This window comes from Chelonoidis abingdonii, chromosome 15 (genome assembly GCF_003597395.2).
Source record: "Chelonoidis abingdonii isolate Lonesome George chromosome 15, CheloAbing_2.0, whole genome shotgun sequence".
In the NCBI taxonomy this organism is placed as follows: domain Eukaryota; kingdom Metazoa; phylum Chordata; order Testudines; family Testudinidae; genus Chelonoidis; species Chelonoidis abingdonii.
The window spans coordinates 45825095-45846243 of NC_133783.1; the positions used below are offsets into that span (position 1 = coordinate 45825095).

General features: G+C 39.8%; 1 protein-coding gene across 2 annotated transcripts in view; it reads left to right on the forward strand.

Annotated features, from left to right (window-relative positions):
* The window catches only part of CHST15 (carbohydrate sulfotransferase 15), an 83236-nt gene that overhangs the window by 43872 nt on the left and 18215 nt on the right, over window positions 1-21149 (forward strand). For both annotated transcript variants that reach the window (XR_012657036.1, XM_032796485.2), the window contains exons 2-5: window positions 7884-8961; window positions 11605-11944; window positions 16832-16978; window positions 20846-21002. Coding sequence is in view for 1 of the 2 variants with exons in the window: in XM_032796485.2 (XP_032652376.1) it covers window positions 8419-8961; window positions 11605-11944; window positions 16832-16978; window positions 20846-21002 (1187 nt within the window). In the remaining variant the exon portion in view is untranslated. The remainder of the gene's footprint in view (window positions 1-7883; window positions 8962-11604; window positions 11945-16831; window positions 16979-20845; window positions 21003-21149) is intronic.

The following is a 21149-nucleotide window of genomic DNA, read 5'->3' on the forward strand; positions in this document are numbered from 1 at the left end:
ACCTACCTCACATTTTGTTCTCTGGCCGTTTAGTAGAATAGTCATATCAGTAGTAGTAGTGTTAGTTTATTACATTAATGACCAGAGCAGAAGCCCTGATAATAACACCATGTTTTTTATCCTGTAGTCAACCATCCAAGTGCAGATACACCTAGATAGGTTAATCATTATAGTTAGATGAGATCAAGTCTATTCATGCCACTAAGACTTTTCTCAAGTATACCACTGCTGTCCCTTCAGTCATAGTTTAGTATTATTTTGACCATTTATTCATCCCAAGGTGCACTTTTTCATCTGTAACATCATTCTGAGTTTGGGGTTTTAAAGCTCCTGTTAATTATTGTTTTCATATGTTGCCCCTATGCCTGAAACACCTTCTCCTAACCCTTCATAACGTGCAACATCAGAGTATATGTCTACACTGCAATAAAAAACAGGTAGAAGCAAGTCTTATAGTCCAGATCAACTGATTCGGGCCCATGGCTGCAGAGCTAAAAAGAGCAGTCTAGATGTTCAGTCCCAGCTGGATGCTGGGCTCTGAGACCCACTTCCCTCCCTGGGTTTCAGAGCCTGGGCTCCAGCCTGAGCCCAAACATCTTCACTGCTGTTTTTAGCACCACAAGTCCAAGTTGGTTGACTCTGTCTCTGAGACTCGCTGCCATGGTCTTTCATTGCAGTGTAGATATAACCCTCTTCAGAACTTACTTTCATCACTGATCTTCACCATAGACTTCATTCTGGACACTGCTTTGAGTTTCAATTTGTATTGTTTAAGATAAATATATACAGTCTTTTAAAATCAGAAAAAAATAGATTTTTCAAGAAGATACTTGAAAGCAAGTATATCTCAGCTCTTTCATCTTTGTTCTCTCTTACCCTTTTCTCCAACCTTTGTATATTGTCATTCCTTGCTGTTCAATATTTTTAGTTAGATTTCAGATTCCTCAGGGTAGGGACCTGTTGTTTTTAAGTGCTAGGACTCGTAGATTATGACACTTCAGTAATAATAAATAATACACTAGATCAGTGGTTCTCAAACTGGGGCCACCACTTGTTCAGGGAAAGCCCCTGGCGGGCCGGGCTGGTTTGTTTACCTGCTGGGTCTGCAGGTTCAGCTGATTGCGGCTCCCACTGGCGGTGGTTCACTGCTCCAGGCCAGTGAGGGGAGCAGGAAGTGGCACAGGCTGAGGGACGTCCTGGCCGCCCTTCCTGCAGCTCCCATTGGCCTGGAGTGGCGAACTGCAGCCAGTGGGAGCTGCAATGGGCCAAACCTGCGGACCCAGCAGGTAAACAAATTGGCCCGGCCCGCCAGGGACTTTCCCTGAACAAGCGGCAGCCCTAGTTTGAGAACCACTGCACAAGATCAGAAGGTAGACTTATCTTAAAGTAGTGCAAAATGTGCACTTAATAAATGCGTGTGTACGTATATATTTATGTAGATTTAAAATGCATCAATGTTTTTTTCTGTGACTCTTCTTTCCTTGGTGGATTAAGAGTAATAAGCTTTGTGGGAAAAGTGTATTACGCTGGAATTTGAAAGATGTGGTGGTTTCTTGATGTGTCAGCAGAGGGAGTGATTCCTGGTCATAATGGTTAGCATGGAGGAAGGCAATAGTGAGAGAAAGAAACAAAAGAATTAGGCTGGAATCTTGGATGGAATGAAGGAAGCCAGAGGTATTAGGAGGAAGAAGAGAGAACAAAGATGTTTGGAAGTCTGGCAGAAAAAGTTGTACAGGGCCTTTAAAGTGAGGATGAGAACTTGGTAGTAGAAGAAACTAGAGAAGGGTAGTGATGGCAGCAGCAGGCAGGGAAGATGATTGTAGCAGCATCTTTTTGGATAGATGGACCATGGCAAGTCAGGAAGTAGAGAGGCCAGAGAGACCATCACAGTAATTGAAGTCAGAGCTAACCAAGGCATGTCTGTATTGGGGACTTTGTTTATAAATTGGACCTATTTGCAGATGACATGTTACTCTTTATTGTAGCGATTCCTTAGTACATTTTCCGTGCCACAGTGATATTATTAAATAATTTTTTCTTAAATATGAATAGCCAAACATCTGTTTTATTTCATATTTTGATTAAGGCTCCTTGAAAAATGTATTTCCATTTAAATAGTCAGAAGATGGTCTTGAGCCTTTACGGATACCATAAAAGCTGGCAGAAGGTTCTCTGTCTTAGTCAAGGCTTTAGATTAATTTCATTAAAACAATAATTTAATTACCTAGTGTTTCTCTCTCTCTCCGCTGGATTAAAGTTAATGTCCTCTTGAACTCTTCTCTGCTATCTCAGCTTTTATCTGCAATAATTTGATATGATTCTTATGGGGAAACTGGATGCCCTTTATCGATCTTGCACGGAAGGAACATTCAATTATCTAACCTGCAGGGTTTCTCAATTACAATTTTTTTATAAATGGTTTGCTAACGATCCTTCTATTGCTCAGGTTAATATTGAGGCTGCCCACGCAGGGACTAGAAAATAGAATGCTCTTTTATTTCTGGGGAAGTTATTTCATCTCCAACAAAACCCACCATTTTGGTTCAGTTTCTAGTTTCCATTTTCTCCTTGCAACTCCTAATTTGGAACATAACTGCCTGATTTTAAAATAAAAACTATATATGAAGGGTGCATGATGCTTGGCAATGCAGTGTGGCTTAGAAAATCATAGAGCAATGCAGAGTAAATGCAATCTCCTTTCATGTGTGCGAAGAAAAAGGAGATAGAAAACAGGGACCAAAATAAGGATGTTTTGGCTTGTATTTCAGGACCATAAGGCATTCAATACTTCCCATCTCATATGCCCCTTCCTCCTCATTTTACTTGCTTAGCTGAAGAGTTATTTTCATTGTGAGCGTGTGTGTGTGTGTGTGTGTGTGTGTGTGTGTGTGTTTTGAGAACTAAAGTTTCTCAAGTCACATGGAGGGGGAGCAGATTGCACCCTCCTAAATGAGGACAGCCCCCCAAGCTCGCTGTGGGACAGGATGGACCTCACTGCTCATTGTTTAGGGCCATTTGGCTCTTGAGGTGTAATTCTTTTTGAGAATCCTGTTTAGGAAATATGCTTCTTAAGCACTGTCACAGATTGAATCAAATAGACTATTTCTCCTCCATCAATCACATTTTACCTACTTAAGCGTGCAACTTCTTGATTTATGTGAGTCACATTATTCCCCTGTCTGAGAATGGTGACACTGCCTCTGGGGAGAAATACTTCAGCAGCAGAGATTTGTAGAGAGGTATTAGGTCTTCAGTTGTTACTTTGTATTCAGCTTATAGCACTTAGGTCAGACCAAGTATATTAACTCCCTGGAAGTAGGCATCTTTGTTCTTGCCCAACATCGGATTACTTTGAAGTACTGTATATATATCCAGGTTGTGCACATCCTTGTCATGGTATCACTTTGCAGGGGGACTGAGTATTTAAGCAGCTTTTAATCTTCAGCTCTTTAAGAAGTGGTGAAGCCTTAATTGGCTTCATGCTGTATATCAAAATATATTTAATCAAAGCAATAATTTTGGTATTGTCTCATGCTACAGAATGATAACTCTTTCAATGTCCACATCTCAACTGTATAGTGTCCTGATCCAAAGCCCATTGAAATCAGTGGGAGTCTTTCCAATGTCTTCAGTAGGCTTAGCAATGAGCTCCAAATAAGAATCAAATACCAAAAAGCATCTTTTTTTCTGAAGTCTGTGGGAAAGGGATGGACTTCAATAAGATCCCCCTCGCTTTGTAAAGAGATGTTTACACAGTTTACTGGTATATTAAAAACAAAATTAAACATTATCCATTGATAATGATGCATTCCAGCTGTTTTCCTCCTTGGCTTCCTTCATCATTTTGCTATATCTCTCACCTTACATTCACTGTTATATTTGATTTTTTTTCAAAATTATTTTAAAAGCTTTTCCGGCATACTTTGCCCAAACCAAAGGCTTAGTGGGTGTTAAAGATACTGGAGGCTGGTATGTTTTGTTTGTTACCCCAAAAGCTCTGTGCTGGACACCTCTGCCCTCTGAACTTTGTCGAAAACAGAACAAATCAAATTAATTTTTTTTCCTACGTGGAAGCTTAAAATAGGGTGACCAGATGTCCCGATTTTATAGGGACAGTCCTGATATTTTGGCTTTTTCTTATATAGGCTCCTATCACCCCCCTAACCTCATCCCAAGTTTTCACACTTGCTGTCTGGTCAGCCTAGCTTAAAAGAAGATATTAACTAAATGAATAAATAAAATAAAAACTTTGAAGCAAATCAGCATATCTGATTTTGAGTTAAGATACTAAAAATTTAAGTTTCTGACCGTAGTTCAAAGAATCTAACTCTTTTTGGGAAGCTAGTGCTTGGATTTATCACTTCTGATTTCTCTGCTCTGAATTTTTCCTGTAATAGGGTAATTTCAAACAAAAGTGGTTTTAAATAAAGAAGTTATTAATGACTTTGCTCCCTGGTTCTACATGAGCACCTATATGGTGAAATATTTAATTGAGAATGATTTAGGCCCCAGTCTAGATAAACACTTAAGCACCTGTGTAAACTTAAGCTTGTGAGTAGTGGTACTGAAGTCTTCTCAGTGCTTGGAAGTCTTTGTATGAGAATATTTAAATAAAGATGATACACAGAGTTTGATGCGTCAGTTATTAGTCATCGGGGGTAACATACAGAGTATGGGGGCATGCTGGTATTTGGTTATAGGTTAGCATATAATAAATACAGTCTGTAATGTCCCCAATGCGGGGTGTACGGTGGGTGGGGTCAAAGTATAGTAGGGGAGCAGTGAGCGTACATCGCTCATATAATGGGTTACACATAGCCATGATTAGAGTAAGCGGGCCGGGTAATGAGGACAGGATGACCCTCAAGTGGTGGAATCCAGGTCGGTGGGTTCAGGACTTAGGGGATATAGTTTAGTAGGGGGGTTTTAAGGGTTTCCCCTTCCTCCACCATGGGTGCATGAAGCCACGAGGGCTCACTCCTGGTATTGGCGGTGGCCGGTGATGTGTTCAATGTAAATGTCCCTAGACCACCGGATAGTGTCTGAGACAGTCTTTACCCTAATCAAAGGAACTCCGTCAACCCTGACTTCAGTGGGACTACTCCCATACTTAAAGATATGCACATACTTAAGTGCTTTTGCTGGGGCCCTAGCTCTCAAATGACACTGCTAATATATATTTTTATTAAAGAAACACAACATTCCTAGGTTTCAGAGTAGCAACTGTGTTAGTCTGTATCCGCAAAAAGAACAGGAGTACTTGTGGCACCTTAGAGACTAACAAATGTATTTGAGCATAAGCTTTCGTGGGCTACAACCCACTTCATCGGATGACAGTGAAAAATACAGTAGGAAGATATATATACACACAGAGAACGTGAGACAATGGGTGTTACCATACACACTTTAATGAGAATGATCAGTTAAGGTGAGCTATTACCAGCAGGAGAGAGAGAAACTTTTTGTAATGGTAATCAAAATGGTCCATTTGCAACAGTTGACAAGAAGCTGTGAGGAACTGTGTGTGGCGGGTGGGGGGGCATAAACATGAGGGAATAGTTTTACTTTGTGTTGCAAAAGTGCCCTTCCAAAATGTAAACTGACTGCTAATGTAAGTTTCTCAATGATTTTTCTGTATATCATAGGCCATCTGTAGCCCGCCACAACATCCCAGAGGTACCCAGTCCAACCACCAGAGCACCTATCTTGAGTTCTTCCTCTTGACTGCCAGCACATCCACAACCTTCACTCAACTGGACACTCTACTCTGTCTTTAGAAGGCCCTGCAGCATTGAAAGAAACTTGTCAGAAACACCCCTATCCAACCTTTTGAACCACTGCTTCTATTACACCTTCCCCACCCCAGTTAAATGGATTTGTAGCACTCTTTAGGGAATATCAGGGTTAGATTTACCTCTGCTCTGTTCCTTTAAGGATTGACAGTCTGCTGAGGAGGTCAAAGGGGACAGCTCTGGTTGCAGTGAGTGCCCTGTGAAAGGACTTAGCAGCACAAAGGCTTGTGCAAGTTGTGTATGTTTTGCTTTTTGTTTTTTGTTCTTTCTGGTCTGGGAATATAACAGAGGCAGTTTCCATGAGCAGGAAGAGGGTTGGGTATTCACATACTAGACTCTTGAGCATGGAGCAGAACGGGTGGAATTCAGGATGCTACTTAGTACCTAAACCCAGATTTAGGCAAATAAGTTCTGTTTTTTGGGTGCCTAAGTCCCTCATTATGATCCTGTTGAAGCTGTACCACTGTGGATAAATAAGAGTGATTGGATCAGGGGGATTTGACCCAGGGTTTCCTGCCCCCCAGGTGGATGCCCCAACCTGTGTGTGTGTATGTCCGTCCATCCTAGTGACTGTTTAAGTATTATTCTACAGTGAAACAGATTCAACGGGACAGACTGAGGAAACCCGCACGAGACTATACCATAGTCTCAGATGTTAGAGCCTTCTCTTGAAAGATGGGAGACCCATGTTCAGATCTTTTCTCCCCTCTGCTAGGCAAGGGGGAATTGAACCTGGGTTCTCACTTCCCAGGTGAGTACTCTAACCCCGTGGCTAAAAGTTATTAAGTCATCACCACCGACATGATGGCACTGGTGTAAACCCTACTGGTATACTGTTCCTGTTCTGGTGCTTACAATTAGAAAAGGATGTTGATAAATTGGAGAGGGCTCAGAGGAGAACGACAAAAAGATAGAAGGATTAGAAAATGTGCCTTATACTGATAAACTCAAGGAACTCAATCTGTTTATTTTAACAGAGAGAAGGTTAAAGTGTAACTGGATTAAGCCGATAGGTTCATACCTGGGAAACAAATATTTAATAAGGGGCTCTTCATTCTAGCAGAGAAAGGTATAGTATGATCCAGTGGTAGAAAGATGAATCTAGCCAAATTCAGACTGGAAATAAGGCATATGTTTTTACCAGTGAGAATAACCACTGGAACAATTGACCAAGAGTCATGGCAGATTCTCCGTCACTGACATCCTGCAAATCAAGATTGAACAATTTTCAAAATGACATACTCTAGGAATTATTTTGGGGGAAGTTCTATGGCCTGTGTTATACAAGAGATCAACCACAGTGATCCCTTTTGGCCTTGGAATCTATGAAAAACTACTGCTATCTCTGGCTCTGGCTGTTTCATATGGAGTGAGTTAGGCACGTAATTCGTTCCTACAAGAAATGAAGTAGGCACCTAAGTCAGGAGAGGAGTTCCCATTCATGGGTAGCTATTAGAGGTAGGCATCTCCCTTCAGCCTGGACTTAGGCACTTAGCTCTGAGAAAGGGGTGGCCTTAGCACATTAGCATCTCCCATTGGTTATTTTAGGTAGGGAGCCCTCTACCATGCTGTCTTTTGTGAATTATATTCTAAGGCACCCATCACTTCCCATTCATCATACAAGTAGCCTAGATTTGTGGATCATAGTGTTGTTCCTATGATTTTCTAGGTACCTTAGGTGCCAAACACTTTGCTTTGCAATGCCTAAGGGCCTTCACGTATTCAAAGCAAAGGCCAAATTACAAACTGTTTATTTACATTGGTGAGCAATTATTGAAGACAATTGTGCAACTTGTGCGCGAGTAACAGTTCAAGAGTGTGAGCAAAGGGTTCTCAATCTGCGTCTAATTACGGGTTAGAGAATGATAGTTCATTGGAAACTTTAGGCTGAGTTTCCAAATTTTCAATGTGTTTAAATTTTGTAACTATGATATTTTGTTTTTAAGTGGAAGATACTTTTCAATTAAGGTTGCTAAATTAACTAAGAATTTGTTTGCAAGTGACAGATCATACTTGTATTGCAGCTGATTAATGTAATGGCTTATTCATTAGCATATATCCATATATATTTTTTGTTTTTTGTTTTTTTAGGTTATGCAACACAGATCTTTGAAGCGACCTTTATGTAGATGAAACTTTCAGAGGCAGCACTCCATTTTGGAACCTACCTTTTTTGAGAGCATATGGGACTTTCCAAGGCACCTTCTATCTGGGCTACATATATTGCTTACTCCTAAATACGTCAGAGAACAATGAGGTCTTTTTATTTTTTGTGTATTTTCACACTATATAGTGAAGTTTCTTCCATCTCATTTTGTTCAATGGGAACAACTTGAGCAAGACTTGTGGTTGCTTTTTATTTTACTAGATTTCCCTTAAGGAGCCAAATCTTTATGAAACATGTCCACCATACTTTTATTTGTAGTTTTTTATTTGTGACTGAGACCGTATATTAATTTCAGCGTATTTTAGCTGTTTTGGTTTGAACCTGTATTTTTTTAATTACAACATATATCATAATGCAAGGAATTAAATTATTTCAGGTTTTCAGAAAATAATTTGCATGCATCAGAAATATTTTATGGCTATTCATGGCTCATTAATATAGCAGTTTAACGGTACTAATATGAGGCATTGCATTAATTGTTGTATACAGTTATTACCAAATGACTTGCACAAACGGTGTTTCAGATGCCGTCGGTCTAATCATATTAACCAGAAGTGTCCTGTGTGCAAACAAGAAAATATAATTCCTTTGTATGTGGATAGTAAGCAGATGAACTTGCTAGCAGTCTTGGAAGTAAGGACTCATCATAATGAAAGCTGGAATGGATTTTTTTGCTTGAGGAAAGGGAAGCTATGCAGCTTGATATTTGGGTTGATAATAATGACTTTAGTGATGGCATCATACATACTGACTGGAGCCAAACATGGCCTATTGCTAATACCTTCGCCTTTCCATTATGAAGCTTTTACTGGCAGTCCAAACTTAATGGACAATGAAAGCCTTAGTGAGATGAAAGACCATTACCAGCCTTCTAAAATTAATATTTCATATGTAAGGGATTATCCAAGCATTAAATTAATTATTGACACTATTACTTCAAAGATTGAGTTTATAAACAGACAACGTCCAGATTTAGACGACCTGAAGAAACAAGAACTGCATGTAAGTATAAACTAAACTCCCTCTGAAACTAATGTATGTATGTTTGTTCATTTATTTCAAGTATTCTGGGCCGGATCCTCAGATGAGGTAAAACAGTATAGCTAATTGAAGTCGATATGGATCTGGAACACCAACTCTTGAGGTCTTTTCCCTTCATATAGATATATTTATCTATATATCTGTAATATGCAACTGTCGATCCACTGGACCATAGTGTATGCATTAGAGGTCTAATCAAGTGCCTGATGAATCCACTTATGGCTTACAAGCCCAAAACGAGAGTGACACAGCTTGTTACAAATTTCACCGTTCCATGTGTTGTCTGAGTTGTAATCCAAGATTACAGTACACTGCTTTCTTCTTTCTTACTTTGCTTCCATCCTCTAGATCAGGGGTCAGCAACCTTTGGCACACAGCTCGCCAGGGTAAGCACCCTGGCAGTCCGGGCCAGTTTGTTTACCTGCCATGTCCGCAGGTTCGGCCAATTGCAGCTCCTACTGGCGGCAGTTTGCAGTCCTGGGCCAATGGGAGCTGTGGGAAGCGGCGCGGGCCAAGGGATATGCTGGCCACCACTTCCTGCCGGCCCCATTGTCCTGGGCTGGCGAACCACAGCCAGTGGGAGTGACGATTGGCTGAACCCGCGGACGCAGCAGGTAAACGAACTGGCCCGGCCTGCCAGTGTGCTTACTCTGGCGGACCACATGCCAAAGGTTGCCGATCCCTGCTCTAGATCAAAGCTGCTTCATGTTGAGCTGCACCCAGTGCCAGATATTCTGCACTGGGATTCTTTGCGCTTCTCCCAGCTTTCTACATTGATGCTGAACAACTTCATGTCATTTTTTGCACACATCGTGGTACCACATAAAGGGTGACCCCACTTTCTAGAGCCATCTCGAATCTCAGCGTACAAAATATTCTTGGGGATACAGTCTTCTCTCATTCTCCTGACATGACCAAGCCATTGCAACCTCTTCTGGATAGTGGTTTCTAAGAGTGTCAGCCTGCACACTCCAGCACCTCTGTGTTTGGTATTTTGTCTTCCCACTTCATTTTCAGGATCTTGTGCAGGCATCTCATGTAGAAACTATTCAGTTTCCTGATGTGCCTAGCATATGTAGTCCGCGTTTCTGAACCATAAAGCAGGGATGACCGCATGCAAGTCTCGTAAATTCGCATCTTTACTTTAGTCAATAATTTGCTGTTATTCCATGCACGTTTCTCTCTCTCTGTGTGTGTGATCTGTATTTGAGCCATAGGCAAAACAGATGGATTATATAAATGGTCTGAACATCTGAGACAAGAAGTCTGACAATCTTGCATGAGTAGTACAATTATATTGAACTTATTCCTTGTCGTTTTATTCAAAATAATTTAGAGGACTTAGTCAGATGTGCCAAAACATTTAACTGATAAATAAAAAACAGCCTCCCTTAATAACTGATTACTAGTGTGCCTTCCCAGAAATCTAGTAATTGGTATTTCAATCACTCATGCAAATCTTGTATTTCAGAATTAAAAACTGGAAGTTAATTTCATCTGATTATTTTATTTTTGGATAAATCAGTGTTCCTAATTATTATTCTTTGACAGCTTATTTTAAGGATTCCTTAAATTAAGTAGTACTACAGATTCCAGCAGGCTTCATAGAGTTTAACTACGCTCACAGCATAAAGATGAGACCTGATCCTAAGAAGGCTGAGCATCTCAGCTCCCATTGAAGTCAATGGGCTAAACTGGGAAGTCTTTCACTAAATTTAGAAATGGGATTTATCTCTGAGTGAAGACTGGGTAAAACTTGAGATAGGATTTCAGGATTTGGCTGAATGGAGGCTCGAGGTGCTCAATTTGTAGTTGAAGTACAGCACTTAAGCAGGAGTCATACAGTGCTTCTGGTTAGACCCAACAGAGCTAACAGCAGAAGGTGTTTTTTTACTATGTTGATTTTCTCCTCAATCTTTTCCTTCATTAACCATCTCCCCAGCACCCTCCCCCAAAATACTTCTGGTATTAAGTGATACAATGGAAAATATGTTCAGTTTTATTCTTAAATATTCCTGGGCTCAGTTGTTGCTTTAGGACCTAAGCGAATCCCCACTGATGTCACTGGAAGCCTTTCCATGCCTTTGACAGGAATTGGGCTGGACTGTAAAAGTCCCGGTAGCCAATGGGTTGGTACAGAGGTGCATATTCCAGAGAGATGCTGAGAGGCATTGTATGACTCTTGCTTAAGTGCAGTACTTTGACCATAAATTTCTGGGATTTATCACATTTGCTTATGGATTCAGGAGGAAGTATTCCTCCACTGTAGGAATTACTGAGTGAAATTCTCTGGCTTGTGTTATGTAGGAAGTCAGACTAGATGATCATAGTTGTCCCTTCTGGCCTTAAAATTGATGAGTGTATGAATATTCTCCCTTCTCCATCTAGCTCTGCACCCTCTCTCCACCTCATGCAGCTGTGCAGGATCTGGCTCCAGTTTGGTCAACAGCAGAGTTTTATCTCTGCTGTGCAATTGCCAAAAAAATATTTAGAAAGATTATGATGATAGTGGTTGGGTTGTGTTCACTAATTGTGTTAAATAAGAAACTGTCATTATAAACTTTGCTGCTGCCTTGACTGAAATTATTGTTCTTTATGTTGCAGATGTTTTCAATAATTCCTAATAAATTCCTTCCAAATAGCAAGAATCCTTGTTGGTATGAAGAATATAGAGGAAATACTACAACAGATCCTTACACAACAAACTCATATGCACTGTATTCAAAGCGTTTTCGGACCATATTTGATTACCTCAAAAAAGTATTTTGGAACCACTTGTATCATTATAAGGATAAGCACTATCGGCTGCGCTGTCTTCCTCATTTCTACATAATAGGCCAGCCAAAATGTGGAACGACTGATCTTTATGACAGGCTCCGGTTACACCCGGATGTTAGATTCTCAGCAATTAAAGAACCACATTGGTGGACAAGGAAGCGATTTGGTGAGTAAACATAGATTCTAACATTTCAAAAGAACTGCAGTTACTGAAATGGAAGCATAACTCTTCAGAGAGTAATGCCTTTTTCAAGTTACAAGTAAGTCCCCCATTAACTTTTGATAAAATGAGGAGTATATCCGTGGAGGAGGGGAGAGATACCGAAGGACTGGAAAAGGGCAAATATAGTACCCATCTAAAAAAGGGGGAATAAGGACAACTCAGGAAATTATAGACTAGTCATCTTAATTTCAGTACCCAGAAAGATCATCGAGCAAATAATCAAAAAAATCAATTTGCAAAGCACCTAGAAGAAAATAAGGTAATAAGCTACAGTTAATATGGATTTGTCAAGAACAAATCATGTCAAACCAACCTAATATCCTTCTTTGACAGGGTAACAAGACTTGTGTATGCTGTGGGGGAGGAAGCAGTAGATGTGTTATATCTTGACTTTAGTAAGGCTTTTATTATTATTATTATTATTATTTATTATTTTGGTACTGTCTCACATAACCTTTGTCACAGAGTCCCTGGGTGATGCTCTGGAACTGCTCCCCACAAAGCCAATCAGAACTTTGGGGAGCCTCCTCTCCCTTGGAGCAGATTGTCTTCAGGGCAAGAAGCTCACACGGCTTCACCTTCTGGGTCTCTCCTTGGAACATTCAGCATATGCCCCTCCATGCGCTTCCCACAATGAGTCCGCCCAGGTAGCATCCTGGGGAAGCCAGAGTGTCCTACACCCCCACTTCGCAGTCAGACGTGACTCTTAGCCAGGCAGTAAAACAGAGGTTTATTTAGATGACAGGAACACAGTCCAAAACAGGTCTTGCTGGTATAGACAACAGGACCCCCTTTAGTTAGGTCCATCTGGGACCACAGCCCCATTGGGAACCCAAGCCCCGTTGAGGCGCCCCTCTCCATTTCCCAGCCAGCTCCCAACCCAAACTCCCTCCAGTCTCTCACTCAGCCTCCCCCCAGCTCCTCCCCCAGCCTTTGTCCAGTGTCCTGGGCAGAGGTGTTACCTGGCCTCCAACCCCCCTCCTGTGTTCTCGTGTTTCATGCTCAGGTATGCTCCCTTCCCCAAGGCAGGCTGTCCAAGCACAACTCCCCTGCAATCTTCCCAGGTCAATACTCCCCACTCAGCATTCACATAACACAGCAAGAACATTCCCACTTCGTCACAACCTTCTCATAAACAAGCTAGAGAAATACAGCCTAGATGAACCTACTATAAGGTGGGTGCACAACTGACTGGAAAACCATAGTCAGAGAATAGTTATCAATTTTTCACAATCCCCCTGGAAGGGCATATTGAGTGGGATCCCACAGAGATCTGTTCTGGGTCTAGTTCTATCCATTATCTTCATCAGTGATTTTGATAATGGCATAGAGAGTACACTCATAAAGTTTGTGTATGATATTAAGCTGGGAGGGGTTGTAAGTGCTTTAGAGGATAGGATTTGAATGCTATATGATTTTAACAAACTGGAGACATGGTCTGAATTTAATGGGATGAAATTCAATAAGGACAAATGCAAAATACTCCACATAGGAAGGAATATCAACTGCACAAATACCAAACGGGAAATGACTGCATAGGAAGAAGTAGTGCAGAAACAGATCTAGGGGTTATAGTGGATCACCAACTAAATATGAATCAACAACTTAATACTGTTGCAAGAAAAACAAACATCATTCAGGGATGTATTAGCAGGAGTGTTGCATGGAAGACACGAGGAGTAATTCTCCCTCAGCACTGACAAGGCGTCAGCTGGTGTATTGTCCAGCTTTGGGCACCACACTTCAGGAAAGATGTAGCTAAATTGAAGAAAATCTAGAAGAGATCAACAAAAAAGATTAAAGGCCTAGAAAACGTGACCTATGCGGGGAAAAACTGGTTTTATTTAGTCTACAGAAGAGAAGATTGAGGGGGGCCATAAGTCTTCAAATATGTAAAAATTGTTATAAAGAGGAGGGTAATAAATTGTTCTTTGTAACCACTGAGGACAGGACAAGAAGCAATGGGCTTAAATTGCGGACAAGGAGATTTAGGTTAGACATTAGAAAAACTTCCTAAATGTAAGGGTAGTTAAGCACAGGAATAAATTACTTAGGAAGGTTGTGGAGTCTCTGTCATTGGCGGTTTTTAAGAACAGGTTAGACAAACACCTGCCAGGGATGGTCTACATAGTACTATGTCCTGCCTCAATGCAGGGGACATGACCAAATGACGTATAAAGGTCCTTTCCAGTCCTACATTTCTATGATTCTATGATTGTATTCCTTAGTTTGTTTTAAAAGCATATCCTTTTTTCTGCTAATGTATTTATCTTTTTATTTTGCTGGAGTTCTATATCCTGCACAGGGAGATGGTTATGTGCCCTTTTTAGATGTTATTTGTTTTCTTCTTTAAACTCCTTGGAAAAGTAGCCCTTAGTGAACACATAACAGTGTATCATTTGTGGAGCAGCAGCTCAGTAGAAAGTTGGCTCAGACTTAGACCATGCCTACGCTAGAAGATTAAGTTGCCTTAACATATATTGGCGTACAGTCACCACAGTCATTACATTGCTTGTGCATGTCTGCAGTTTGCTCCTTGTGTCAGCGGTGCACGTCCTCACCAGGAGCACTTGTGTCGATTGTGGGGCATTGTGGGACAGCTCCTGAAAGCTAGTAAGAATCAACATAAGTAACACAGTGTCTACACTAACACTGTGTTGCCCTAACTACATTGACCTTGACTCTATGCCGCTCAAGGAGATGGAGTTATTAAGTCGGCATAGCAGGGCAGTTACGTCAGCAGGAGTGAGTTTAAGTCTAGAAACTTCCATAGTTAGGTCGATGTAAGCTGTTTTGTGTCAACTTGATTGTAGTGTAGACGAGACCTTAGAAAAGCACACCTTTTCTGATTCACTTCTAATAACATCTGTGATATTTTGTTTAATGTTTATATATATATATATACCACAGATGGTTTATTTATATAAATATTCTTGAGTGATGACTGAATAAAACCTGAGTTAGGATTTCAGTATTTGGCTGAATGGAGATTGGAGACGCTCTGCATTTCTCTGGCTAGACATATAAATATTGACCCCACCCACACATGGAAAAGGAGATATCTATATCTGTTTACACATACATTTTATATTTGTATGTATTCACACACATACACACAGGGAAACAAGACGAATGAAGAAAAGAATGGATAGATATCTCCTTTTCCACATTAATTTTTCTTGTCTGTTACCATAAATAATGTATTTAATTTTTTATTATATTTAGATTTCTAAAATGTGCTCATCAGATATTTTGAGTGCACGGTCATAATTTGGGATTCACACAGTATAGCACAAGTACAATGTCACCCTCAAATAGATTCCCCCCACCAAATTAGACATAGTAGGAAAGAAACAATTCCTTCTACTTCAGGAATCAGTGGGTGAAATTCTATGGGCTGTACAAAGCAGAAAGTCAGAGTAGATGATCATAATGCATTCTTTCCTGGTCTTAAAAATCTATTAACATCAAATTCATTCTTCACAGTAGGCCCCTCAGGCCAAAGCCTGGAAATAAATGATAAGCCTGATATCATGACCTGATGGTTAATAGGCTCAAGTTCTGTCAGATCAATGGAGGGAGTGAATTTCAGATCCTAGAACCTTCCACAGAGAATAGAAGCAGGGTAATCTCCAGATGTTTAAATGTAGGGCTTGCCGGCCAAAGCATCTCGTCTGATTGTGTCTGCCAGGATGGTGCATGTGGGAGAGCAGGGCCAAATTCAGAGGTGATGTGTAACATTAGATTTCCTTACATTAACAAACTCCCTTTCACTCAGACTCCCATAGATCTAAATTGGCGTAATTTGCAATGGAAGAGCCAGGATGTGTAAATCAAAGTAAGGCAAGGGCAGCTTCTCAGAGCTGGGCCTTACTAATCTCTAGAGTAAGACGCAAGAATGCAGAGAATGGGGGGAACACACAAGAGGGAACAGGGAAATGGGAAGAGGATCAGGAACAAATGGAGAGAACAGGCACAAAAAGGGAAAAGGAGCAGAGGATACCTAAGAGGGGCCGGTGATGCTGGAGATGAAGAATGAGGGCCGGTGACACTGCAAGGTGCATGTAGAGGAAAAAGTAGCATGGGAATTACAGTGTTTTGCTATTGGCTTTCATAGAAATTGGATCCACCCCTAAAGAATAAAATAGAATTATACCTTGATATTTTGTTACCAGTTCGATTTACTATTACTGTTAATTAGATTGGTAGGTGAAAAGAATTAAGAAACAAAACATCTCCTCCAAATTTTTTAATTCCCCCTTCCCATCTTGTTTGAAAGTGTCTGAGAAATCCATTCACCCTCAGGCAAAATTGTTGTCAAAGCCAAGAATTGCAGAAAGGTGCTGTTTTCTTCAAATTTGGAAGACAGTCAATGTTGTTAATCTACATTTTCTGATTTGTTAAATGGGGGTGTAATTGACAGGTTCAGGGCCAGATTTTGCTCTCAAGCACACCAGTGTAAATCCAAAGTGAAGTGACTCCAGTTTACACAGGTGTAAATGAGCAGAATCTGGCCCTCTATGTTCATTTCAAAAGCTAAACTTAGAAGAAAATTCAAGCTATTCATTCATGGTCTATAAAACATAGCACTTTAAAATATTTCCTCTCAGCATGAATTTATGTTTTAGTATTCTGGTATCTTGAATCACAACTACTTCATAATTGCCTTTTTATCTTAACGTTATGCTCCTTAGCTTAATCCTTTGTTGGTGTAAAATGCTGTAGATTTATTGATGTCAATGGAGTTTTGCTGATTAACCCCAACTGTGGATCTGGCTCTTGAGTTTTATTTTCTAGCTTCTTTTTTACTCATTAGGGTTTTGTTTTTAGGAATAATTCGTCTGAGGGATGGATTTCATGATCGCTACCCAGTGGAAGATTACCTTGATCTGTTTGACTTGGCTGCATATCAGATTCAGGGTGTGTTACAGAGCGATGTAACAAAAGGGCACAGCAAGATGAACCACATCATCATTGGTACTGCAAATACTACTTAGAAAATATGTCAATGGTCCTAAATTAGTTGTAACATTTATAACGACAGTACAATAAGTTTAATCAAAGTGTCTTATGTCCGCGGTAAGTTAATCATAGCAGAGGGCCATTTGATGTCAGGTAAGGCCCATGTCTACAGATAGGTGCATTATTTATTTTCCTCTGGAGGCAGGTTGCTTTCCTTTACCTAAATGGATGTTCTGTGCCTGGCAAGATTGCAGTGCTGGTCCTGTGAAGTTCTGCCATCAGGGACATCTGCAGATATTCCTGCTATATTTATTACAGTCTACAATACTTTCACAGGTGAAATGCTTATCAGGGGTAGGCAACCTATGGCATGTGTGCCGAAGGTGGCACGCTAGCTGATTTTCAGTGACACTCAGACTGCCCGGGTCCTGGCCACCAGTCCAGGGGGCTCTGCATTTTAATTTAATTTTAAATGAAGCTTCTTAAACAATTCAAAAACCTTATTTACTTTACATACAACAATAGTTTAGTTATATGTTATAGACTTATAGAAAGTCTAAAAACGTCTAAAAATGTTAAAATGTATAACTGGCGCATGGAACCTTAAATCAGAGTGAATAAATGAGGACTCAGCACACCATTTCTGAAAGGTTGCCGACCCTTGGCTTAGATAAACCCAGTTCACTTATTTAAATTAGCAGAGTACATTTTTAAGTACCTTTACCTCTTGTTACAGCTTTTTCTAGAGTTCATGTTTTTTCTGTAGTCTCAGTTCTCTTTTCGCTAGGGTTGCTATGGCCCTTATTAAGTTTGCAGGAAAATTTCTGAATTTATTAAAGTCATTAAAGCAGTTTTTTACGACCTCAGTAAAAAACAATCTAGTCTAGAGACAGTCTACGTGATGTATGAAAATCAGGTTTCCTTAGAATGCTGCATTGTTAAACTTCAGATTATTGAAAAGGGAAATTTAATTAAAACTATAAACATTCCTTTAACTTTGTCATGTAACAGTATTTTCAAATTCTAACCATCTTTGAGTCATATCTTTATTAGGTAATATATTTTCGCAAATAAAACACTAAATCTTTAGAAGACCTGTAGAGTACACTGCTGTTCTAGCTTTAGGCATTCTAAGCAGGACTTTTTTTATTTACGATCATTAATCTGATAAATTCACAAGAATGTTTTATGAAAACATGACATGATTTTATTCCATTAATCTCAGGATAAGGACATTGTACATTTATTCTTTAATGAAAGTAGGCGGTTTAATCATACAGTAGGTGCTTTAAGTCCATATGAAAAATTAGTATATATTTGATTGTGCTATGATAATTTAATATATAAATGCAGTGGATATAACAGTGATTAATTCAAGATGTGTTGAATAGGGTACCCTCTTTGCAGATATTAAATCTGTGTTATGTGTAAAGAGACACTGTCAGATGGGTAGGAATTAAATTCTTTTTCTTTTTAGTTCCTCACAGTCATCCTGTTTTAGTTCCAAACACAAGCTATACTAAATTAACTGCACAAAAAACAACATCTTTAGCTTAAAGGTCACTCTCCTGAATGTGTAAACAGAGCATGTATACAAAAATAAACATGGTTCCAAATCTGCAGCCAAAGTAAGGACTAGACTCCACTGTTCTTATTCTTGTAGATAAGGATGGCAGAATCTAGTCCTATATGGGTTGTTGTGCAGAGGAGTTCCAAAGGAGTAGACGAGAAGGAATATCTTAATTGTTCAGAGACCATGCTTATGTCTGTGGGATAGCTGGCTGGCTAAATAGTTGAAAGGCTGCAGATTATTTTCAGAGGCTTTCTGTCACAGTTACTGTAGCCTCTGTAGCTGATGTCCCCTGCTTCCTTGGTGGGTAGATTCATGAATATATGGACTCATGCCTGTGCCTGCACCCATGCCCTGGACAGCTGCTTGGCCCCCCAAATACCTCAGTGCAATAGGATGGATGGAGCCCACTCTGTCTGGGTTCATCACTTCCTGCCCTCTTCCCACACAGCAGGACAACATTGGTTCCGATGCATCTGGGGCCTAACACAGCTCTTAAATTGGCTGCAGGCTGTGGGGAAAATTCTCTGGTTTAAATCGGTGTAATACCATAGACTTCAGTGGAGCTATGCCGATCTGGACTGTCAGAGTACTCATATATCTAAATGCATTGCTCTTATCCAGTCCATGCAAGATTTATATTCCACACATGCCTTCACACGTATTTACAGCACTGGATCTTGTTCATTGCACTAGTAATACAAATACAGACTCTTACTCCTGTTTTGGTGTGGGGATTTAGCTCAAATGCTGCATTTAGTCTTTTGCGGTTCTACTTTACCCAGCTTTTGAGCTGAACTGACCGCTGCTGAACTAACATGTCAAATGATCTGCTCAAGATCATGTAATGGTGTTTATGATTGATTTGGAAAGAGAAACCAAAGATCTTCTGGACTTCCAGTCTTAGACTGAAAGCCCCAATTTCTCCTTTCAAAACAGTAACAATGAGAATATCAGTAAATAATTCTGATCTCTAATGGCTTCCAGGCTCTTTTAGTGAAGTACAGTAGGTAAAAGTGGAGCCTAAAGGAATTGATAAATGCTTATTTAGTATGAAGGCTTTGGCAATTTTTTTTTAATTTAAAAACTTGATTGGATTCTTCCAAAATGAGGATTCAAATACAAAGAAGAAGAGGAGGCAAAGAAAGAGAAAAGGAAAATTCCCTACAATAAGAATATATTTGCATATATGTGCTTGTACATGATTAAATCACAGAACTATCAATTACAAGAGTTTTTTTCCTCGTCCCTTTTGGTTCAAAAACTCATTAACAGAAATTAGTGCCTCCCACATTGGCAAAATGAGAGAGCTTGGAAAAGGCTAAAACATACATTTTGTTGAAGCAAATTTTGTCTCATGAATTTTAGTGTTACTCAGCAGAAGGAGACAGTACAGTTTAAGAGACAGATGCAGTACGTGGCACTGTTGGCTAGATTCTGATATCCTTTACTCAGTTGAATAGTTACTGAGTAGCAACCTACTCCAGGAGTAGTCCTAGTAAGATAAATGACACTACTTTTAGAGTAAGGTTTTTCTTGACCTAAAGAATCTGGTCTTTAACTGTATTTTATTATTCATTGTGAAATCAGTTGATTTTTTTCTTCCTTTTAAGTGCATATCTGTTCTTAAGACTATGGGACGCGATGGTATTGTACAGTATCTCTGATGGTGTATAGCAAAACTCCAATAATAACTGAGAAGGAAAGATTCAATACACTGTGACACAACCAAGCTGACTGATGCTTTTATTCCCACATTGCCTGTGTATCTCTCAAATCCTCAGTTCATGGTCTAGGCAATACTGATTGTCTGGAGTGGTTCTTTACATTTTTTATCAGGCTGGCCAATTACAAATGATGTCATTCCCTGCAATTAGGGAAGTGTTAAAAGTAACTCTTGGAAAGTACCTTAAAGATAAGGTGGAATTGAAAATCTTTAATGGGAAATACATTCTTTCTGTCTGGACAGTAGGAAATAGCTCTACTACACCTAGAGTGCAATTTCTGTTCATTATATAATTGGTCACACCCTTTTAAAGTTAAATATATTTGCATATTCATCAACCATTTTCAGAAGTACAGCATAATGACAGTGATAATTTGTGTAATTATATGAAAGTGTCTTTAACTAAGAGCTTCCTGATTCTGCAGTAACATGGGTCAGATCTTCAGGCAGTGTAAATCAGCATAAGTCCATGAAAATCAATGGAGCCAGACTGATTTACACAAGCTGACAATCAGGATCTTCATCTTTTGTGCCAATGTAAAGAAAAAAAAATTAAATACTCATTGTAAATACTTGTCATTTCTAGGAGAGGCCAGTGCTTCTACAATGTGGGATAACAATGCCTGGGTTTTCTTCTATGACAACAGTACTGATGGAGAACCTCCATTTTTAATCCAGGATTTCATCCATGCTTTCCAGCCCCATGCCAAACTTATCGTCATGCTGAGGGATCCTGTTGAAAGGTTAGGAATAAAGCAATGCGTGGAATTCTTTCTCAATAGAAACAAGGGTGGTTTTTTTCTTAGATGTTATAAATGTACTTACACTGTTTATATGCCTGAGGTCTAGTTCTTTTCTGATATGTGTTAATACTTGTAAAACCCCCGTAG